The sequence below is a fragment of the Mastigoproctus giganteus genome, chromosome 13 (assembly GCF_048544385.1).
Source record: "Mastigoproctus giganteus isolate SK-2022 chromosome 13, ASM4854438v1, whole genome shotgun sequence".
Lineage (NCBI taxonomy): Eukaryota > Metazoa > Arthropoda > Arachnida > Uropygi > Thelyphonidae > Mastigoproctus > Mastigoproctus giganteus.
Window position 1 is genome coordinate 99098179 of NC_143587.1, and position 25542 is coordinate 99123720.

General features: G+C 37.2%; 1 protein-coding gene across 1 annotated transcript in view; it reads left to right on the forward strand.

The window, feature by feature from the left end:
* LOC150076295 (fat-like cadherin-related tumor suppressor homolog) overlaps positions 1 to 25542 on the forward strand; it is a 780225-nt gene that overhangs the window by 715352 nt on the left and 39331 nt on the right. Inside the window, exons 31-32 of the mRNA XM_090387312.1 lie at positions 3744 to 4801; positions 21294 to 21440. Of these exons, the coding sequence (XP_090243438.1) occupies positions 3744 to 4801; positions 21294 to 21440 (1205 nt within the window). The remainder of the gene's footprint in view (positions 1 to 3743; positions 4802 to 21293; positions 21441 to 25542) is intronic.

The following is a 25542-nucleotide window of genomic DNA, read 5'->3' on the forward strand; positions in this document are numbered from 1 at the left end:
TCCCCGAATCATCGCTAGCGGAGACAGACACTAACTTATCAATCATTGCGATGGTGTCTTCTTTGTTCTCACCCAAAGGATCTTTGGAAGTGTTATTGTGCCACAGCAAAATGTGCACGTGTGGACTACTGTGATGTTGAAAATCTATATGCACTTGAAAAAGTTGACCACGTAAAATTGACCAAACAGGCTATAACATTTTGACTGCAATATGTTCATAATTACACCCACAATCTTCTTGAAGAATATCGCACAACTTAGCATCTTTGTCCACTAGCGTCACCTTCTGCATGAAGTAAATGTCGCTCGCATTGCACAGCCAACCAGTTTCATTGGCACTCACAGTCAAGAACATTGTAGGTTTACCAAGCTGCCAAGCTGTGTAATCATAGCAAATAGATCGCATTTACGTTGAGCCTAGTAGTAAGTCAAGTTCAGAACTGTCATTAGGAAAGCCAAATTGTTTCAGTACAGCTATTAATGTATCCTTTGGATGAACCCCAGGGGCTCACATCTGGTGAGTATGGGCTTGGCACACCCAGGATCCTGAGCTGGATATCATCATTCTTCTCTTTCTTGGTGATTTACTTCTACTTATGACACTCACTCACTCTCTCTCTCTCTCTCTCTCTCTCTCTCTCTCTCTCTCTCTCTCTCTCTCTCTCTCTCTCTCTCTCTCTCTCTTAGGGTAATTCGGGAATTTTTTTTTTTTTTTTTTGGCTGGTGCAGCATAAGCTTGTTTGTTATTTGGTTTTTAAGAGCATTAGCAACTAAGGCCATATTGCTCCAGGGATATGCAATGGTCATTCTCTGACCTTTCCGCATCCTCCGTATTTGGTTGGCACGGGCTCGAACCCCGGTCTAATCAAGAAGCGTGTGCTACGCACTGCTGCTCTTCCCCACCTAGTTACGGAGGTGCCTGCAGCATAAGCCACAGGCTTCCTTTCACCATATAGCTAATAATAATAATAATAATCAAACTTACTTGCGGGTCAATTTTGTATCTTTACCTATGTATTTGAAAGCCACCATCAAAGTCTCTCCCCTCAATCTCATTATTTTCATTGCCATGTAGAGGAGATGATATGGAGCAACACCGCATTGGTCAGATCGTCTGAGCTCGCTTGTTGAACAGACTCACACAGAGTGTCATGAACAGAATCGCACGTAAATTCTCTTTGAACGTTCTGAATTTTTCAAGGTAAATGTTGGGAAAGGACAGTTCCTCTGTGTGCTTGTCAAACAGTAAGCTCTGCATTGTGTTAGTTTCTCCTGGGGCGATTCTAAGATATTTATTGTCGCTCCACAACAACGTTTGCTGTTGGGCAATGAGACTTTCCTCGATCGGAACTGCTTTGCTTATGTTGTCTTTAGCTAAATTAATTTCCATGTGACTGTCATCAAAGGGTGACTGATCTGTTGTGATTTGATACAATCGATAGGCGTGTCGACCAAACATTGAAGCCATGCTTTGACCACTGGCTTTCTTACTAACCTGATCAAATAGCTGGACTTGTGTATTTTCTTGCATTTTATATACACAAATAAAGTACCTGAGACACATATGGACAATACGACATTCTGAGTCAAGTGATCAAAGTGCCTGCTTTAGTCAATCTTCCTTGGCAAGCGATGGACCATCGTGTTGGATTGAAACAGACACATTCGTGGTGACTGAAACATCACTTGGCCCCGAATGCCATATTGTTCGTATGTGTGTCTCATGTGCCTTATTTGCATGAACAGTAAGCGGGGAGAAATAAGTCTCTGTCTCTAAATCCTACTTTGGTAAATGTGATGGAATTTTTGGGTAGACAAAGCCGTTCGACTTAGTGCTGGAATGGTGTTGCTCTTAAGTGATTCTCTGCAGCTCTTACACACAAGGATTCTGTCGATGTCAACATAGGAAAATGCAGTGCGTATCAATGGTGCATCTTTAGCAGCTGGTTCATTTGTGTCGTTTCCAAACCATAGTCGATTGCAAATGTAGCATACAGAACAGAAATCATTTTTCATAAATATCCTTTCAGACTCTCTATGTGCATTATTATGTAAATAGTAGTCAGTGTAAAGAAAAGGAGGTTAATGAGTTAAACTCATCTGCTCTACAATTGGAGAAATGTTCCATTGTACATAATTAACATTCACTTTGGGTACATTATTGTTGGGTGGAGCAGAATTACTGGTTGAAGGCACTGCTAAATCCAATGCTTGATTTTCTGTTTATCTTTTACGCAATCTCAATAATCTTTGTTGTTCTCACACACCATTGCTACCTCCATATTTATTTTGTTAGATTGGCTTGCTCAATACTCTCGATAACGTTCTGCATTTGACTTCGGCATCATTGAACACAAAGGCTGTAGCAGAGTGGCATTCAGTTCCTTTCACTACTCAGAAAATTACTGATGTGAAAACATCTATAGCGGCACCTTAACAATGGAATGTAACAAAAATGTGGATTGCAACAATATAAATACTTGTATTGTTGCAATTCAACAAATGGCTACAATCAAATGGATAATTAGGCTATTGGCTTGGATTTCACTAACCTCTTCCAAACATTAATTTGGTAGCATAAGTAGTGGGCATGTGCATAAAGCATTACACATTCATACTAAATATTTCGTATTTAGTATGAATGTGACACTAATGTCACTAATGTTGATTCAGTAGAGTAAGTAGCAGTTGTGAGCATAAAATGTTACATGACTTCGGTTCTAGCTGTTTTATTTTAAAATGGTTCTGATTTTCGTTAAAGATGTTTTCACATAAAACATCTTTTGTGCATACAGGGTACACATGCGTTTTTTTTTTTTATGGCTCAAGTTAAGGGATGCTTTCTTGAAGCTAATGTGACTTCTTCTTATACATAACAGAAGTCATCCGGTCTATTCACACAATTACAGGGCATAAATCTTATGCGACATAAATACTGTAAAAAAAAGTAGGAATCTCATAGAGAACAACCGTTAACTGAGAACAAATCACTCAGTACCTAGCCTTATTCAAGGATTACTGCAACAGAGTTGAAGACTCATTTGAAGCGATAGTTGGCGATCACATGATAAGAGCATGGTGGTACTGAAACTGTGGTGTTGCCATGCGTTTTGCCGAGAGCCACAGTTGATAATGTAGAGTAACTGGCTAATATAAGATCCCCCCCCCACTATAATTCGAAAACAAGAGCCAATCAACAAATTTTAATGTGATTTTCGTGTTCAGCAGCACAAAATTGGTCAAGATTGGGTATTTTCATTTTTGTAACTTTTTGCGTGTTGACCAATGTAATCTACCTAGCCTCTTTGTCTTTTTTCATAGACTTTTTTCACATCAGTCTTCTTAGATTTTTTTATGCTTGTTCATTAAATTTTTATTTGTATAGTCCATTTTAACTTTCCATAAACAGGAGGTTTTATCTATACAGTTTGATGAACGATAATAATTTTTTTGGACAGTTTAACAAAAGTGTTCAAAAATGGAGGAGAGTACCAACTGGACATTAGTAATAAATTTTTTCCTACCTATGTGGCATTTTTGAACAAACCTTGCACAGTCTACTAATCAGTTTTTTCTGCAGCTTATTATAATTTCTTTCATTAATTTTTGTTATGTGGTGGCTTTTATAATTAATTATCTGAAAATAACTGACTAGTCCTAATTTTTTGGATAACCAGGATTTTATTGTACTTTTAAGTTACAATGAATTCAGATATTATATTATTTGGTTTTATATTTCTTAGATTTACAAACATAGACTTCCATTGTGGTGTGCTGTATGATCCGGGCATATGTGGCAGTCAGCCTTGTCAGAATGGTGGATCTTGCCAGGCCACTGGTAATACATTTATATGCCAGTGCCTTCCTCGCTTTCTTGGAACTTGGTGTGAAATTGATACCAATCCGTGTGCTTCAAGTCCTTGTTTAAATGGTGGTACATGTCACAATCTCAACAATAACTATCATTGTGATTGTATTCCTGGCCTGAGTGGAAAGAGATGCGATTATGGTCGCTACTGTAATCCAAATCCCTGTCACAATGGGGGTAATTGCGAAGAAAGTACTTTTGGTCCCATATGCAAGTGCCATGGATATCGTGGTGAATTGTGTCAGTATGACGTAGATGAGTGCCAGTCTACTCCCTGTGCTGTTGGTGCCACTTGTTTAAATTTGCATGGATCTTTCCAGTGTCAGTGCCCACCTAATATGACTGGACCTATATGTGGTGACCAGAGATTCACTACATCAATTACTTCATCAAGTTGGAATACTACAATAGAGGAGATTGTGGGTATTTCTCTTGTTGTTGCCTTTATTCTTTTATTAGCAATGGTTTTGGTATGCTGTTGGCGTTACAGGCATAAACGCCAACAGATGAGACCTAATAATGAATTATTGGACAGTTCACCCAATGATTTCCTTATGAAAAATGCAGTTATAGACAAAGATAACTTGAACAGAATTAGTAAAATAAGCAATTTAGAGGCAACTGCATTCACAACTCCACCTTTGCCACCTCGTCCTGCCTCCTATACACCCAGTACTCAAGATTCAGTGAATGCACTGAATAACTTTGACACGGTGCGCAGCTATGGTAGTGCAGCAGATGATCTTGAAAACTTTCCTCGGCATGGCAATGACTTTTTCAAAAACATAAGCAAACCTTCCATGAACAGTATGACTACTTCACTACCCCCACCACCACCATCAGGATCTGATAATGATTCAATTTGTAAGGATGGCTGGGAACAAGAAAGCTCAAAACCCAAAGATAAACTTTATGAAAATAAAGTCCAAGGAGGTAAATGTTTTTTTATATATTTTATTAAAATATAGTTTCAAAAAATTTTAGGATAGCTGTAAAATTTCTGTTTATTATATTGATGTGGTATAAATTGTTTGCACATTTGTATATAGCTAAGTTAATACATATGTTATACTTTTTTTGGCAGTTGATTCCCAAACTTCCTTGAGATCTGCCAATAATGACTGAATAGTGTTTAATTATTACTTAGTTTAAACCACATCTTTTCAAAACCCCAGAATTTCATCCCCACTTCAAGTTACAATTTTTTCAATATGTTGAAAAAAGGAATTGAAAAATTGCACTGCTTTGCACCATTTTGTCAATATGACAAAATGGTGCAAAGCAGTGAGCTTATACAGTATATCAGTCATAAAAAATATCCACTTTATTTGCCTGCCACTTCTAATAATTTGTCCAGTATTTTTATTTTTTTTTTCTCAATTTATTAAAGTTATCTGCTTTCACAACACCAGGTGGAAGTTTATTCTAACAATTACTCTCCTGCTGAAGGCAAATTTCTGCGCATTCTTTCCAAAAACCATCCTTTTCTAATTTAAAATCTCTCCTCTTGTTTCTATCATTCAAACCAAAGTAAGGAAAACATCAGCATTTAGTTTATTCAACCCATTTAAGGCCTTGAACACTCCAGTCACGTCTCCTTAATGAACCTTTGTTTCGGTTACTGCAATTTACAGAGCCCACATAAGAGTGCCTTTTCATGCCTCTTACCAATCTTGCTTTTCTCTTCTTTTCACCAATTACTACAGATCTGCATCCTTTCTAAAATGGAGCTTCCAAAGCTGTATTCAGTATTCAAGATTCAGCCTAGATATTGACATATACAACAGGATAATCACCTCTTTATGTCTGCTGAAAAATTTCTTTTATAGTAGTAGTAGTAGTAGTAGTGGCATATGATGCAAGAAAGCAAGTGTATGAGCTTATGCAGCATCAGCCAAAAAAAAAAAAAAATCACACCATTCCCTCCAAATGCCTGTCCAGTTCCTCCTTAAATTTATTTAACCTGTCAACTTCCACAACAACAGATGGAAGTTTGTTCCAGCAATTAACCACCCGCTGGCTAAAGGCTTTGTAGCCTTTAGCTTTGTTAGCATGTTAGCTTTTTACAAAGCTAATGCTTTGTAAAAAGGATAGGTGGAACAGGACCAGGGTATGTCTGCCAGGGGCAAAGGTTGATGACGTTGTAGAGCGAATATCATCTTTTAAGGGCACAAAAGGTGATATAGTTGTACACGTTGGCACTAATGATATTAAGAGTAAGAGACCGGCAGAATTTCGGCGCCTCCGTAGCCAGGTGGGAAGGAGCAGCAGTGCGTAGCACACGCTTCTTGATTAGACCGGGGTTCGAGCCCGTCACCACCAAATACGGAGGATGCGGAAAGGTCATTCAGGGAATGACCACCGCATATCCCGGAGCAATATGGCCTTAGTTGCTAATGCTCCTAAAAAAAAAAAAAAAAAAACCGGCAGAATTACTTAACAAGTACAGGTCACTGTTGAACAAAAGCCGAGAATTAGGGTTGAATTTGAAAGTGTCTGCAATTCTGCCCAGACACGATAGGAGGGAATATATGATGAGAGCCTTGTCGATCAGTTCGGCCCTGGAAAGATTATGCAAGGCTCAAGGGGTAGAATTTTTTTTCAGCCTGGACTGTACTTGTTAACAGGAGAGATTGCTTCTAGAGGGATGGGATACACTTAAATAGAAAGGGTGCAAGAATATTTGCTGATGCTATTGAGGCAGTGTTAGGTGGGCCGGAAAACTGCTAGCTGCCAATTGAAAATGCATGGTTTCGACATGGTATCATTTCCATAAACTCTGGTCAACTTTTCATAAATATCCGTTGACGATTTGCCACCTTTCACCAAAAATTTTATTATAATTCTTTGCTCTAAATTGCATTCCATTTTTCATGTAACACGGAACTCAAACACATCTTTACACAAACCAACTTGTACAATGACTAAAACAACTGACGACGTTTACTCTTTGCATGCAGGTAGAGGCAGGTTCAGGCTACACAGCGGGAGGATGTGACGGTTTACAGGGCGACCACTTTTACAGAAACAAAATTATTCTAGAAACTTTGTCACACCTCTCTCACACACACACACCATCTCTCTTATTTCTGGTCTATAGATTACTCCCATTCTCCCTTTGCTTTCATCTAACTCACATCACACAGATTTTATGCTGGTAGGCATAACTTCTGACTCAGCAAAGATCTTTTCATGCTCAGGCCACTTTTGATAAGAAGTGTGACCCCACCACCCCTTCTGTCTTCCCTGTCCTTCCTACACATTATACATACCACAGTGAAACTCATCATCTCCAGTTTCCTGGTGACACTACTTTCCATTAGTCGTATTAGATCAGCATTAGTTGCCCTAACCAGAAGTGTGAATTCATCCCTTTTATTGACAGCACTCCTTACATTATTGTAGACACAGTTAAGACTAAGTATTCTTCTATAATTTTCTACCCTGACACACCCCTTTAAGTTATTTAATCTTTTCCCTAGCTTTATCTACTTAGCTTAATTATTTAATTCTTTATCTTCGTGGCTTAGTTATTTAGGCTTGTTTCCCTAGTTTTATCTTTTGAGGATGGTAACGTCTGAAATATTGCCACCCCCAGAACACCAGGGGCTCACATCTGGTGAGTATGAGCTTGGCACACCCAGGGTCCTGAGCTGGATATCATCATTCTTCTCTTTCTTGGTGATTCCCTTTCACTTCTGTCTCTCTCTCTCTCTCTCTCTCTCTCTCTCTCTCTCTCTCTCTCTCTCTCTGGGTAACTTGGGAATTTTTTTTTGGCTGGTGCAGCATAAGCCTCAGACTTCCTTGCACCATATAGCTAATAATAATATTAATAAAAAATCTTTCCAAATTTAGCTGTTGTGGCAACAAACAATTCTTGAGATGTGTGTTACTCTGACCCCTATCGTTAGATAAATGGGTGTCTGTATTACTCTTCTCCCCCTAACTAGTAGTTCCCTGAACCCTTAAGGTATCCTCAATGATATCAGCAAAAACTCTTGCACCATCTTTGTTCAACTGAATTTCTACAAAACATTCCTTCTACCTACAAGTGCAGGCCATGCTGATAAAAATTTAACACCAAGAGGCTTGGGGAGTCCCTCAAGTCTTGAGTTAATCTACAAGACTTTCAGCATATAATCCTTCCTGTCATGCCTGGCAAAATTACAGATACATATGTATTATGACCTAACTTGTGGCCTTTTTTTTTTTTTTTTTTCAGCGTGGTCCTATATTTATCCAACAAATCATCAGGCCTGTTCTTTTAATATCATTAGACCCCACATGGATAATAATGCTCTCTTTACCTCCCTTAAATTATGACAATCTGTTGATAACATCTTTGGTTGTTGCTCCTGGCAAACACACTCTAGTTCTAATCCACCTATCTTTGTTGCAAGAAATCATACCAGTTTTCCTCACAAGCAATAAAATGTGTCTGAGGGTATCTCATGTCTCTGATATGGTGTCTGAGTGACACCATATTGGAGACTGTGTCACTTGGACACATAGAAACCTACAGTAGATATGAACTTGTCTGCAGTCAAGTCACAAAGCAAATTACAAGCAGTCTCTAACAAAGAATTCAATTAAAAGCAGCAAAAACTTCTTTACTTATGTGAACACTAGAAGGAAAGGGATGAATCACATTAATCTGCTAGATATGAATGATTTAACTCTTTATGATCCAACTCAAGTTGCTGAAAAACTGAATATATATTTTGCACATACATTCATATGTGAAAAACTTTTTAGTGATGTTGATTCCAGATATGTTTCATTCTAACAGGGAGCTAAATCATTTTGTATAACAGAGAAAAGTGGAAGGGAAACTGTTGAAGCTAAACATAAAAAAGGGTTTGTGGATGGGTTCTATTCAATTATATTAAGAGAGGCAGCAAAAGAGGTAAGCAAACCTTTTGCCATAATTATGACTGCATCCTTGAATTTAGGGGGTCTCTATTGACTGGGGATGTGCAAATGTATCCCCAATTCACAAAGTGGGATCAAAGAGTAACATGAGTAATTACAGACCTGTTAGCTTGACTGTTACAGGAAAAATATGGTGGAATCACTGGTTAAAGTATTGCAGGACCTTTTAGACAGGCATGCAGTCATAACAAGTTTTTGCTGTGGATAAAGGGATGGTTGAATGAGAGAAGACAAAAAATTGTTATCACTAGGCACTACTTTATTAGTGGAGCTTCCCAGTATAATTATGAATGATACTGATGAAGGCATTGTGTAGATCAGGCAAGGAGAAAGTTTTCCTTTCCCAGCTACCTTACATACAATATCCACAATCGGGGTGTTCCATTATAGCAAAGTTCTTTAATAGATTTATTGTGATATTAATCTCTGTTTCATCTTCACAAACAAGAAGAAGAGAACTGTATATTTTTCTAAAATTTTTGGATAGAAAACATACATCTTTCCTTAGACAAACCATGCTCCTCCCTCAAATAAACGATATTTTTTAAAACTCAAGAGTTGAATAATTTCTTTGTTCCTAACTATAAACAACTTCAAAAGGTACTCCACTGTAACCCAGCCATAATCCCATATTTTTCATTGCAGAAAATCTCTCTCTCTTGCGCACGTGCACACACACACACACACACACACACACACACACACACACACACACACACACACACACACACACACAAAAGAAAGGAAAACAAAAAATAATAAAAAGGTTTCCTTTTATCCTTACTGTGTGTTGCTCTACCCATATGGCTGCCAATTTCATAAAGACCAAAATGGCAGCCATATTGAAGAGAGTTGTAATTTTTTTTTTTAAATGTTTATATATGCTCTTTCTATTGTGTAACATTAATTAAAATATATATTTAAAATAGTGTAGTTATTTATGGTCAAACATGTATCCTACTTGTGGGCCACCCTTTATTATATACTAAATACTTCCTTGGTGATTCTTCAATCAACGTACAAAGAGAAAATATAGATCCATTAAATAATTATAGGTTAATTCCACATTAATTTTTCTCTAACTGCAGAATCTTCATCCATACGGTGATGCTCTTGACAAATGACCATTTCTGTCCGGACAGAACTTTATTGTGGTTGAATAAATTCATGTTGAACCTCTTCATTGTTGATTTCAACATCAGCTACCTTCCTTATCAGTTTGAAGACTTATTTAATGATGAGTCTTCGAATTCAGAGTTTAATGATATAGACACGAGAGTTCATAATCCTATTATGACAACTCCCCTGTCTGCCTTCGCTTTTAAGCAGGTCCTCTTGCACTAATAGAAGAGTAACCATGTCTTTCTGCCTACTTCATATTATAAACAGAGGTTTATTGGGCATATCACCAATCATGTTACGAGTAGAATATCTTCTGTTATCCCCTAATGTGCATTACATATGTTGAAAAAGATCCATGAAGTCCATAAGGACCAATATGGAATTTTTAAAATTCACCCAATCTGAAACCACATGCTTTTCTGATTGTGGCTAGATTTCCAGGTTTAACAAAATTATATCTTCTTCCATGATCTACAGAACCTTATGAGAAATTTACCGAACAGAGAGTTTTGTGTTTCATTTTGTCTTCTTTGCATATTCCCAGCTTATCCATGCACATATCAGCTTGGTGCTCATCAGCCTCCACAAGATTATCCTGTTTCCACCTGAACACCTTAATTCACTTTACTAACATTTATCCTTGGAGTATTCAAAGACTCTGGAATAAAAACTGTTTAGATAGTATTACTGGATTATCCTCACTTCCAAATCTAATAATCCCCTTGACATAATCTACCCTCACCATTTCTCCTTTTAAGAATGGCTCTCCAAATATTATATCATAACCCAAGCTTTCAAGATTATCAGTCACAGATAAATTGCACAGGCAGATGCAAAATAAAAACACAGTCTGAGTACAGTCAGTCCTCGTATAGCACGATAGTTGTGTTCCTAGAAACCCTCGTGCAATGCAAAATCATGCAATATAAACAATAGGCCCTATGGGAAAAATAGGGTTCGGTGCCGACCACCCAAGATTGAACACACATTTGTAACCAAAGCATTACCAAACACAATAAATAATCGTAATAAAATACTTACGTATTTTATTACGACTATTACGTAATAAAATATTGCTAATGCTTTTGCTCCTATTGTAAACAAACTTGTTTTTTGTTTGATTTTCTATCCAAACAGGTGACAGCTGTTCCATCTCTTCCAATTCTTTGTGTCTTAATCTAATGGATTTTAATTACACTTTGAGTTGTTCCTGCTATGAAAGTTGTTTTTATTTTCTCTGCATTCTTTGTAATTCTCGGTGTTGCCTCATTAAGGCCTGTAGCATGTGTAATATCACATGGTCTTTCATTTCACGCAAAGCGTTTCACAATTTCATATTTTTTCTCTATCGACAGAGACGGACTGGCCATAAGCCTTACCAGAGAAACCCCGGAGACTGGTGTGATTTTCGCCATAAACCATAGTATGAGGCCACTATAAATTTTCCCGGGTAAGAATTTTTGACCCAGTCTGCTTCTGGCTATCGATATTGCTTTTCTTTTTCTCTCTGAATCTGCAGTGTCTTCTCCAGGACGCTTCCTTTTCACACCTTTTAAGTACTTTTACTCATTTTTAGGGAATAAAGCACAATTACAAAACGAGGAAGCACGCTTGATACACATAAACAAAGCTGCGTGCTTGTAGCAACTGAATAAACAACACCGTAAAGGCAGAGATACACTATTAACACCTCACATTTTACTAAAGCACATTTATAGGGGTTACTACCATAAAACAATAAAAACAATTTCCAGTTGCGTTTCTGCTAGTGGAATCTGTTATAATCTGGTAGTAAACTCGAACTAATTGAATTTGCAATTATACCGATAGCTGGAATTGTGTTGTTTTTGACGTTATTATGGTGAAATGTGTTTCCCCTTCACTGATATAAAAAACAAATACATTTTCAGAATCTTCTCTTCATTCCTATCGTGTTGCGTTCGGTTTGTGCGATTCTGCATCCGACTGCCATTTCTTGTAAACACAAAGGCGAATCGTGCATAAGCGAATTCGGTTCATTTTATATAAGATATCATTCCCCTATTTATAAATCGTGTATGATCGAATTCGTGTAGTGTAAACACGTTATACGAGGACTGACTGTATATGGTTTATTCTTACCACTTTGGTTCTGATGTATTCACTGGGAGATTAGTACTTTCTTGGCAAGAAAGTACTAATCACAGTAATTTCCTCCACTTCTTTATTGCCTCTTAATTTCCTAATGGAACTCATGGATGATAATAGAAATGTCTACTCCAGTATCCACTATTCTCCATGATGGTATAGTGGCTTCACCACTTGTCACTCATTTGGAGAAGTTTGGGTTCAATTCCCAACAATGACTGGAGGAATTTCTAAAGTACTCTTCATTTGGTGTTGTAGTTAGCTAATCTCAGTAGAGGGAGTTGGATTTTCTCTATGTATGAGTTATGCTAGGTTTTTCAGCCCACACAACATGCAAATTGGCCCTCGAACACTCATGCATACTTCTACAGACATAATGCACTTATACAGATATGTTACACTTGGAAGCCCTTAACATAATAATTTATTTTGTTTTTTTAAGTTCCGATATCTGCTAGAGCAGTGTTTCCCAAACTGGGGTCCACATTCAGAAGGAATATCAAGTATTTTTTTTATTTTTATATGTATATGTGTAGGGGTCTACAGTTCTCAGTAGTTGGGGAGCCACTATACTAGAGCCTGAGTCAGTTGGTTTCCAACTATTACTCTGAAACCATAGGCAGTGTTTTTTTTTTTTTTTACTTAGTGGCTTTTCTGATTTTGCTCTACTCAATGTAGCTATACTGTTTCTGGATTCCACCTCCTTTGTCAACTAGTCCTCAATCTCTGTGTGTAGATATGCTAACTGGAGTGGGTTACTATGCATTTGAGGGACATTTATCTGCTCTGATTAGCATGTTTAGCCTCCCTCTGAATTAGCCTTAGCAGAGGCATATGATGCAAGAAAGCAAGCTTATGGAGCATCCATCAAAAAAAAAAAAACAACCTTCCCATTTCACTCAGCTGGTCACTCCAAATGTTTGTCTAGTTCAGCCTTAAATTTATTTAAGCTATCAACTTCCACAACGACAAATGGAAGTCTGTTCCAACAAGCAACTATCCACTGACTAAAGGCAAACTTCTTCAAATCTATTCTACAACTGCCTTTCCTCAACTTCAATCTATGCCCCATCAGCATTGAGCCTGCTCAAACCATACAAGGCCAAGTACACCTCAATCAGATCACCTTGCAGGTGCCTAGTCTCCAGGTGTTGCAACTTGCAGAATTTTAGCCTCCCCTGATAAGAGAACCTCTTTGTTCCTCTCACCGATCTTGTTGCCCTTCTCTGTACTCGTTCTAGCAACTCTACATCCTTCCTAAAATGAGGCCTCCAGACCTGTACGCAGTACTCAAGGTGTGGCCTGACCATTGCCTTTTACAAAGGTATAATCACCTCCTTGTCCCTGCTAGCAAAATTCCTATATATCATTGACAAAACTCTGACCTGCTCTGGCAGCCCATCTGCACTGCTCAGAGAACTTCATATCCAACTGCAATATTACTCCCAGGTCTTTTTCATTCTCCACCTCCCTGAGTGTAGTACCACACAGTTGGTACGTTTCTGTTGGGTTACTGCTACCCATATGCAGTACTTTGGATTTGTCAATATTAAACTTCAATTGCCACTTCTCAGCCCATCTACCTAACTTTTCTAGATCCTGTTGCAATAGCATACTGTCCTTACTATCATTAACAACCCTGCCAACCTTTGTATCATATGCAAAGTTGCACATTAAACCTGATACACTTTCATCAATATCATTAATAAATACACAAAACAACACTGGGCCCCGGCGCCGAACCCTGGGGACTCCACTAATAACATTAGTTCACATAGAGCAGTGTCCATTTATTACCACCCTTTGCCATCTCCCACTCAACCATCCCTTTATCCATTGCAGCAACTTACCTTTAATGCATATCACTCCAATTTGTATGGCAGTCTTCCATGTGCAACAGTATCAAAAGCTTTTCTGAAATCAAAGTATATTCTTCTTCAAGAGGAGTGTTTCCATTTACAATGGGTTTCCTCAGCCTACAAGTTATTTCTTGTTAGGAATTTTTTCCCGCCATAAAGTGCAGTTCTGGGTGTCTTGGTCGGTTAAGCCTCGGGCTGTCATGCACTCCCGTACTCCATCCATCCAGGTCCTCCTAGGTCTTCCTCTTCTCCTTCTTCCAGGAGGTATCCATTCCAGGATAGCCTTTGGATATCTGTTTTCTTGCATCCGTTTTACATGTCCATACCATGTTAGATGCTTTTCTTTGATGGTGTCAGTAATAGTCTTTTTCACTTCCATTTTTTCCCTTATGTCTTCATTCCGTTTTCTGTCTCTTCTAGAAGTTCCTGCTGAGCATCTCCAAAAATCCATTGCTGTGGAGAGCAATTTGTTTTCTGCTCGCCTATTCAGTGTCCTTGTTTCTGCTCCATACAATAGAAGACTTTATACAATCGTTCGAAATATAAGTTTCTTTGTTTTATTTAGGATATTTTTGCTCCCCAGAACAGAGTTTAACATGCCGATAGCCTTTCTGTCATCTGCAATTCTCTTATTGATCTCTGTGTAGGATGATCCATCACTTTCTAAGACTTATCCCAAATATTTGAATTTATCAACTTGTTTGATTTTAAAACCTGCAATATTTAGAACGTGTCCTGGTCCTGAAGACAACATTTTCAGTCTTGCTAAAAATTGATTTTTAAACCCCATTGTTTATATTCCTCAAACAATTGATGACATGCATACTTTGCATCTTCTAAGTCTTGTGCTATCACTACCTGATCGTCTGCAAAAAGTAAATTGTGAATATAGGTGTTCTTATTAATCGGCAATCCCATTTTATTGCATTTTTTGACCAGGATCTTAGGCAGATGTCGATATAAATTTTGAAAAGTGTTGGTGACATGCAACAACCTTGTAATAAGCCTTTTGAAGTATGGAATTCAGGTGACAAAGCTGATCCCACTTTAATTCTGCATCTATTATTCCTGTAAATTCCTTAATAATGTTAATCAGTTGTCCATCAATATTTGCCTCTTTCAGTGCTTCCCATAAGAGTTTTCTTGGAACACTGTCATATGCCTTTTCAAGGTCAATGAAAATCAAAGTATATGATATAAAAATTATTTTTTGCCTTGAGTTCCTTTGTAACCACATCGTAGTATCCAATCAAATTTGTCAGACAAGACTTCTCCTTAACAAATCCATACTGTGTCTGAACTATTACTGCAGTCATGTCTAGGTGATCCCACATCACTTCTTTAACCAGTGACACCATTATTTCCCCGAATTCATTTGCTACCAAATGCAATGTCATTCTACACATTCCAGTCAATATCTTGAAGGTTAAAATCTCCTATGATGAAGCATTTTAATTTGTTTGCCCGCTCTCTCTCTTGTTTAGATATTTGTCATACTCATCACAGTCACATACTCCTACTCTAATTTTGTTTTTCCAGTTCTTATTCCATACTGGAATAATTCAACATTATACTCTCAATCCAAGTCTATGGGTTATACTCTTACAACTGATGTATGTTAGAAAAGTGCATCAGAAGTTATTTGAATAAATAATGGTTCTTTTAAAAAGAAAAATACAGTAAACAGCCATTATAAAACTTTTAATGTAATTTTCTTCTGGTCCCATGGTCAATACTGTGAAGTGTCATTCTCTTTTTAAGTTTCACCACTCCAGTTTAAATGCTTTCCTACTTAAATTGATCTTTTAAGGTTCCATGAAGGACTAAACCCAATATAATTCTTCTTCCTCTTGATTTTTGGCTTTGGAAAAATGATGATAATAATTAAATTCTAGAATCCTACAGTTTGTTTACTTCATAGAAATCATTCCCAGTGTAGGACACATTTATTTCATGTTATTTAACTTCAACTTTTGAAGTTCGATAGGCTGCTATGAGGGGGTATCAAAAAGTTTGTACCTTTACCTAGAAATAATAGCCCTAGAAAGGTGAAACTTCACAGGAACTTTAATCCTTTTCTATATACTCTCTATGTATAGTAACACATTTCTCCCATCTATGGATCAGTTGTTTAATGCCTTGATCATAGAAGTCTGCATTTTTGTCTAAAACCACAATTCCACTTCATTGATGACTTCCTGAGATGAATCAAAGCCACTGCCTTGACATATCTTTAGTCTCTGGATCATACTGGTACACCCAACATTCGTCACCAACCGATCAAAAAAAGTTCTCAACATCTGCATTACACAAATCCAACAGTTGGCAAGAATACTGCATTTGACATTGCTTCTGCAAAGGCATCAGCAGTCTTGGAACCCATTGTGCGGAGACCTTAGACATGTGGAGATGGTCATGTAAAATGCTGTGGGCAGACCCATAACTAATTTCCACTGCATTTGTGATGAAATGAATTGTCACACATCTGTCATGCAGCACCAGCTGCTCAACCTTTGCAACCATCTTACTTTCTGTGGATATTGATGGCCTTCCTTCTCTTGGCTCATCAATGACACTTGTACGACTGCACTGGAATTCCTGTTTCCACTTTTTAATAGTGTCATAGGATAGACAATTCTTCGCATACACAGCTTTCATTTCTTCGTCAATTTCCTGAGCTTTTTTGCCCTGCAAATGCAGGAACTTGATCACTGCTCGATACTCCACTTTGTCAACCATAGTGTCCTTCCTCAGATTCCAGACTCAACCTCTGGTGTACGATCCCCTATGGCAATGAAATTTCACATGTTAGTTACTGAATATGTAGAAAACTTATATTAAAAATGGCATCTTCCTACTGATGTTTTATCTAGGTCAGGGTACAAAGTTTTTGATACCCCCTCGTATTTACAACTCTGTAGAGTCTAGCTACTGAACATTGCATTTGCATGATCTCAGTTTTTTTTTTTTTTTTTTAATTTAGTATTATTCATCCACTTTACTTGTTGGTGTAGTAGTGTAATTTGTCAGCAATAAGTGTCATTAATGATAGCATTTATGCAGTTATACTCAGAGATATGTTTAGTTTAATTTAATAAAATCTTTTTAAAAATTTTCATTCTTATTTTAATAAAAAAAAGTTTGCAAGATTCCAAAAAAGTTGAAAGTACATTAAGTGTGCAGATTTTAAACTTAAATATAAACTATTGCTTCATAACCACTGCAAAAAAAGCTGAAAAAAAAAAAAAAAAAAAATCAATGTTATCTATGAAAAATAATCTTCAAAAAATAATCTTCAAGCTTGCACACTTGACTCTTTTCCACTTAAAGTACTCTTTGGGGTTCGTCCCTTTGAAAATGCTATAACAGGAGTTTACTGTATTTAGAAAACTTCTTAGAAAATAACTCACTTCTATAATCTGCATAGCTAAGTTTTCATGCAAAAAAGATAAAATATAAAAAAAAGTAAAGAAAACTGGGAAACCATTAAAAAAATTGCTGCTTATCCTGAAATGCACTTTACACATATTGGGCATATAAATAAATAAAGGTAAAAGAAAATGGGAGGTTTTAATTGACACACTTGACTGAGATACATTTAATTCAATTGTTTAATAGTTCCTCAGCTTTCTTGGTTGTCTCTTTTTTTTATGTTTTTCCTTTTGAAAACTTAGATCTGCAGATTGCAGAGGAAAGTTATTTTTAAAAAGAAGTTTTCTAAATATATTTCTTATTTTTACTGGTATAACTAGATATCTTTGGGACTATTACCATCAGTAATATTGATGATTCTTTTAAAATAATTTTGATTGCTATTCATTTGAATGAAATTTTATTATAGCAGTGAGATTTGTGTTCTTTGAGAAGGTCAGTGTAATGGAATTTTTATTGTACATGGAGTTTTTTTGAATTGTCAAATTCTAACAGAGAATTAAATTATTTTGTAATAACTGAGAGCAAAGTGGAGGAGAAACTGTTGAAGTTAAACATAAAGGCACCTGAGGTAGATGGGATCTGTCCAGTTATTTGAAGACTAAACAAAGAGACAACTGTATGCTGCAGCAAGTGGTATGTCGTGTGATCAGCTCCAGCAATAGCAAAGTGAGCTAAACAGCATTTATTGGTTTATGTCGAACATTATGCTTATGTTCTCAAGAAAATACATTGTCTTCTTTTAACTGCAAATTAGAGATTAAAAAAATTTAACAATTTCCAATTTTCCTAAATTAATCAGACGTAACAGTTTCATTAAGATAAATTAGCTTGGGTGGGGTAAGAAATAAGGGAAAATATGCCACCCATCAGCAACATTGCTAGTGGAGTATATAGGAGACAGCTTCCCAAGTGAATTCAGGATCCTGGAACCTTTGATATGGTGTTCAGCTTTTATTATTATTTTTGTTTCATATTTAAATAAATGTATTGATTATTGGAAAAGCATAGTTCCCAGTACCTGTGCTCTCAGATGTGCTCTATAACATTCATGTTAGGACCTCACAGAATTTCGAGAATGATATTCTTCTTGCAGCCATTGCATATTAAATTTAGCACCACTGAAATAGTGATAAGAGAGCCTGTTGTTGGCTTTGAATGTATTTGGTTAAGATATGTTGTTGTCAGTGAAAATCAGTTTAATTTTTAAATTGCATGCAATTGTGGACAGGTTCTAGTGCTGTTCTTAATTTGCTAAGACCCACAATCAGTGATTGGAAGCAAATTGTTGAAAACACAGCTTTTATAAAAATTAAATACCTCCAAAAGGCTTTAAGTTCTTAACTATCTTTTAAGTCCATGCTTTTTTAATTTAATAATTGTCCTGATTAAGAACAGTCTACATGTACAGCTTATCCTCTTTATCTTAAGTAATGCAGAGTGTTGTACTCTTTCATTCATTCATTGCAGCAGAAATAGTGATGGTTGCAAGTTTTTGTTGATGATTGCAAGATATATGAACAAGTACTTTTCATTTTGTGACTGAGGCCATTTCCAATTGGTGAAATAACCTTTAGGAGTTTAAATGCCCACATTTTGCTCAGAAATTAAGGGGATGAATCCCCTTCATTTCTAATTGGTCCACTTGATATAAATGGTTTGACTGTAGATGATCATTCAAAGATAGCTGCCGAACTAAATGAGTATTTTGCATCTACATTCACACATGAGGAGTTATTCAAGGAGAAGAGGGCTAGATGTTTATCAAATTCTAACAGAGAATTAAATTATTTTGTAATAACTGAGAGCAAAGTGGAGGAGAAACTGTTGAAGTTAAACATAAAGGCACCTGAGGTAGATGGGATCTGTCCAGTTATATTAAAGGAGGTGGCAAAGGAAGTAAGCAAACCCTTAGCCATAATTATGAGAGCATCCTTGGACTCAGGGGAAGTCCCCATGAACTAGAGTGAAATTGTATCTCCAATTCACAAAGGGGGATAAAAACATTACAAGAGTAATTAAAGACCTGTTAGTTTGACTTCTGTTTCAAGGAAAATAATGAAGTCACTGGTTAAAGAAGCATTGTAGGATCATCTAGAAAAGACAGCAGTAATAATTCAGACACAGCATGAGTTTGTCAAGGGGTAGTCTTGTCTGAACTATTTGATTGGACACTATGATGTGGTCACAAAGGAACTGGATGCAAAAAATAATTTTGATATCATATACTTGGATTTCAGGAAAGCTTTTGATATTGTTGCACATGGAAGAGTACTGTACAAATTGGAGCAGTATGGCATTAAGGGAAAGTTGCTACAATGGATAAAAGGATGGTTGAGTGGAAGAAGACAGATAGTGGTAATCAATGGATATTGCTCTACGTGGAATAATGTTATTAGTAGTGTCTCTCGGGGTTTGGTGTTGGGCCCATTGTTGTTTTGTATATTTTTCAATGATATTAAAATGTCAAAGTTTGCAGATGATACAAAGGTTGGCAGGCTTGTTAATAACTGTAATGACAGTATGCTGCTGCAACAGGATCTGGAAAAGTTGGGTAGATGGACTGAGAAGTTTAACATTGACGATATCCCCAGGGGCTCACATCTGGTGAGTATGGGCTTGGCTCACCCAGGGTCTTGAGCTGGATATCATCATTTTTCTCTTTCTTGGTGATTCCCTTCTACTTCTCTCTCTCTCTCTCTCTCTCTCTCTCTCGGGGTAATTCAGAAATATATATATATATATATATTTTGGCCCCTGCAGTATAAGCCTCAGGCTTCTTTGCACCTAATGGCTAATAATAATAATAATAAAATGCAAAGTACTGCATTTTGATATCATCAAAATGCAGTACTTTGCATTTTATTGCAGTAACCCCAGAGAAATGTACCAATTTAGGGTAATGGAGAATAAAAGAGACCTGGGGTTAATTGTGCCATCAGATATGAAGTTTTATGAGCAGTGCAGACAGACTACCAGAGTATGTCATGGGGTCTTGTCAATGATATGCAGGAATTTTGCAAGCAGGGAAAAGCAGCTGATTATTCCCTTGTATAAGGCGGTAAGGCCACACCTTGAGTACTGTGTACAGGTCTGGAAGCCTCATTTTAGGAAGGATGTAGAGTTGCCAGAATGAGTGCAGAGAAGGGGAAAAAGCCTGGTGAAGGGAACAAAGGGGTGCTCTTATGAAGAAAGGCTTAAGTTCTGCAAATTGCAGCTTCTGCTGGCTAAAGGCAGCAGGTAGTTGATTGCTGGAACAAACTTCCATCTGTTGTTGTGGAAGTTGATAGCTTAAATAAATTCAAGGCAGAACTAGACAAACATTTGGAATGAATGGATCAGTGAAATGGGAAGGGATTTTTTTTTTTCTTTTGGCTGATGCTGTATATGCTTGATTTCTTGCATCATGTGCCTCTGCTAATGCTAATTTTAAAAATTGTTAATATTTTTCACTGATCAAAGCAACATTGTTCAGTCAGATGTGATTTTGAAGTTTATTCTGACCACACTAAAATCAGCTAAATACTCTACCATAAGTAAATGAAGAGATATCTTGTACTCCAACTGTTGCAACATGCAAAACAGTTTGAAAGTGACAGTTGGAGTTCAAGATATCTTTCAGGAGCTGTCTTCTGTGAAAGATCATATCAAATTTATTATCCCAACTCTTCCACTGAGTGTTTGTTTTATTTTGACCAAGAACTGTAATTACATCAGCTTGGTTTATAATAGTATCTCTGTTATTTTGGCTGCATATTCTTGCAAATAGCAAGTCATTATTAGAGCAGAGAGCTTGTTTATAAAAGAGTTATTTTCATTTAAACCCAGTTAGATATGATTTATTGCACTGTTAATTCTTTTTAATACATATTTATGCTTTATATGTCAAATGTTATTTCCCTACCTTTATTTATAAGAATATAAGGCATTCATTTTAAATTAAATTCCTGTAGCCGACCTCCAGCTTATTAAGCCCTCAGCTATTCCTCTATCTCACACAATACTAAATAATATAACTGCTCCCACAGTACCATCTCGTGGACCATCTAGTCTTGGTGTGCCTTCTGTCCTTAGTCTCAGTTCTGTTGATGACTTACCAGGTAGATATAAATTTTAACTTTTTTTTTTTCTTTCTTATATGTATTATAAAATTTTGTATTATTTTAAATTTTCTAACAATTTTTTGTGTATTATACCACCAAAGGTAATAAGCTATTATAATTAATCCCTGTTATTCACTATTCTTGTATAATTCAAGAATAATGAAATTTGCATAAATATAGCGCACATGGTTTTTGCCAAAAGACATATAGACTATTAAACTGCATTGCCCCCCCCACAGTGCTACTGTTCTGTATTTCATATAATTTTCAATTTTGATTCTTAATCAGTGAAATATAATTTTTTTTAAAATATCAGTTGGCCTGTTTCCTGTAATTCAAACTGTCGGAAAAATGTAATGTGACATCCCAAGATAAAAGAAAATATGAAGTAATATCATGATATACAGGGTGTTTCAGTTAAACGTTTCAGAACTTCTAAGAGGGGTAGGGTACATCCTGACAACTCGAAATCATATAGCAATGTGGGGTCGGAAATGCTTTCCTGAAGCGCTGTTGTACACAGAAGCACCATAAAGAAAAGAGACCGTAAGTGAGAAATCGTTTTAATAATACATGAAAAGAAGCAAAAGGTACATGGATTAAAGTAAGTGTTCGAAGTTTCTTCCACGGGCTACAATGCACGCCTCACATCTCCGACGCATGGACATCCGAACATTCTGGAATACTCCAGGCGAATTTCGAATTTCTTTGGCAGCTACTGCGATTCTTGCAACCAGCTCCTCAGCATTGTCAACAGGGGTGTCATAAACTAGCGATTTCATATGACCCCAGAAATAAAAATCAAGACATGATAGGTCGGGTGACCGAGCAGGCCAACGCACGGGACCACCACGTCCGATCCACTGTTGACCAAATGCGACATCCAGGTAGTTACGAACATCTCCGCTATAATGGGCAGGGGCTCCATCGTGTTGGAACCACATTGTCTGTTGCGTCGATGCAGAAATCTGTTCATCTCTCAAAAGTTATGGCAATACTTGCTGCAGAAAGGTCAAGTAGATAGGTCCGGTTAGACGACACGGTAACAGGTAAGGTCCGATGAGGTGATCTCCCATAATACCGGCCCATTCATTGACCGAAAATCAAATCTGTGCTGCACGACGTCGTATTGCATGCGGGTTCTCGACCGCCCAGATATGGTCGTTATGCGTGTCGAAAATTCCTTCCCTTGTGAAGGATGCCTCATCGGAAAACAACACTTCAGCAGGAAAAAGGGGATTTGTAGCACATTTTCCAAGGTACCACTGTGCGAAAGCAATACGAGGTGCATAATCCTCCGGTTGCTGTGTCAGGACACGCTGCACGTGAAACGGATGCATGTCTTGTTCCCGGAGAATCCTCCAGACGCTGCAATGGGAAACCCCGACTGCGTTTGCTAGACTTCGTGTACTCGTTCTTGGATTCCCCTGTACATGCTGCAGCACATTCTGTTCGACGGCTGGAGTCCGTGCTGTTCTTACCCTGTCCCTGTCAGCTCTTTCAAATGAACCTCTCTCAGCTAACCTCTGGTGCAGTCTTGCAAAGAAATTATGACTGGGAATACGCCTCGTCGGATATCGTTCCGCGTACAAACGCTGTGCGGCTGGCCCACTACAATTTGCAGCCCCCGTACGCCAAATGCATATCGGCTAACTCTGCGTTCGTGTAATCATCCATCCTACTAACTTGGCGTTCTTGTTCAAGAAATTCGAAATTCGCCTGTTCGGATGTCCATGCGTCGGAGATGTGAGGCATGCATTGTAGCCCGTGGAAGAAACTTCGAACACTTACTTTAATCCATGTACCTTTTGCTTCTTTTCATGTATTATTAAAATGATTTCTCACTTACGGTCTCTTTTCTTTATGGTGCTTCTGTGTATAACACCGCTTCAGGAAAGCATTTCCGACCCCACATTGCTATATGATTTCGAGTTGTCAGGATGTACCCTACCCCCTCTTAGAAGTTCTGAAACGTTTAACTGAAACACCCTGTATTTTACTTCATATTTTCTTTTATCTTGGGATGTCGCATTACATTTTTCTGACAGTTTGAATTTTTAATTGTAAGGCTGGTAAAACACTGTACCCAATATAAAAAAAGTTTACATATTTGTTTACAAAAAAAAAAAAAAAACTAAAGACTTCCATTATGGTAAGTTTTTTAAATAATTTATATGAAATTCATTTTGAGTAAATCTTAAAGAATAGAAAAGAGAAAATTTTAAATTATTAAAAATTTCTCAATTCTAATCTGCAGAATTGATAATGCTATCAGCAAGAATTTCAAAAGAAATTTAATAGTTGGTTTAATTTAAATCTGCTATACAGAATTCGTAAAATAATTCTTGGAGGCTGCAACTTAGATAAAGCTAATAAGAATCCTATATATTAAAATATTTGTGATACTTGTCAGTGGAAATTGATATAAAATGACTCATGTAATTTCTGTAATACCTGGTGTCCACAAACCTCCTTTCAAAACTAAAATATTACTGTGTGAATAAGATATAATACAAACCTGAAGGAGGATATCTTCAATTTTTTATTTACCAACCAGAAAATGTACTTGCAGTGTTAGATGACAGCATAATTGCAAAACTATATTCATGGCAGAATTTTGTTGGCATGGCAACAAAACTCCATCCATCTGCTTGGTTTTGTTGTAAATCAACAGCATGTATATGAGCTGTAACTTGTATGGTTTCATCCTCAGATAGCAACATAACATGTTAAATAGTGTTGATCTTGCCATGTTAAGCTCATCACTCATATGGATTTCCCATGGCTTCACATAAAACTTCCTTGGACCATCTCCACCGAGCCATCTCTAACTTTTGTTTGGCCACCTTGTGCAAACAGATATCCTTTATGAATTTTCTATACCACTGCAGAACTGTAGGTCTACTTAGTGGCTTCTTTTCAAACTGTGCCTTCTTAGGGTTTGTAAATTCTGCAATGATTACAGTTTTGCAATTATGCTACCAATTACTGTAGCGCACACATTTTCTCGTTGGTGAATAAAAACTTGTAAATATCCTCTATCACCTGGATCTGATTTCAGATTTGTATTGTGTATCCTATTGGTTGACAACCCCGGGGGCTCACATCTGGTGAGTATGGGCTTGGTACGCCCAGGGTCCTGAGCTGGATATCATCATTCTTCCCTTTCTTGGTGATTCCCTTCTACTTTTGACACTCTCTCTCTCTCTCTCTCTCTCTCTCTCTCTCTCTCTCTCTCTCTCTCTCTCTCAGGGTAACTCGGCAACTTTTTTTTTTCCTGGTGCAGCATAAGCCTCGGGCTTCCTTGCATCATATGGCTATTAATAATAATAATATTAGATACTAATAGTCATTTCTGTTTAACCATATATTTAACCACAAAGGGCACAAAATTTCAAAAGTTTGGTGGTTGTTATTTGGTTTTTAGAAGCATTAGCAACTAAGGCCATATTGCTCCGGGGATATGCGGTGGTCACTCCCTGACCTTTCCGCATCCTCCATATTTGGTGGTCACAGACTCGAACCCCGGTCTAATCAAGAAGCGTGTGCTACGCACTGCTGCTCCTGCCCACCTGGCTATGGAGGCGCCTCAAAAGTTTGGTGTGTTATGCATGATGTCCCATGAGGAAATAGTAGCAAAAAAGGTCACGCAGCATCTGGCATGTACTATGCACATATAAATCTAAGTAAACAACAACTGTTAACTTCAAAAGCTGATCAAATAAAATCGCCTATATTTAGGAATGTATAGAAAGTTTCAGCCATTAATATAGAATCAACAATTAATGCACAATTGATATTTAGAGAGGGACCTGTCAGGCTCTATATGGATCATTGCCATGTTAAGTAACCTTATAGTACAGAGTATCTACAAACCTCCATTACAAAACTAAAATGTTATTGTGTGAAAAAAATATATATGTATACTGTATATACATATATGTGTAAGGTTTTTGAATAAGTTATTTGCATGAAACTACTTGCCTATTTTGCGACATATATATATTATGTAAATGTTGTTTATTATAGTTAAAAGTCATTGTCTGGCAGTTTAGCTAACAGGAGGCAAAATTAGAAAGATAATTAGGATAGAAATAGA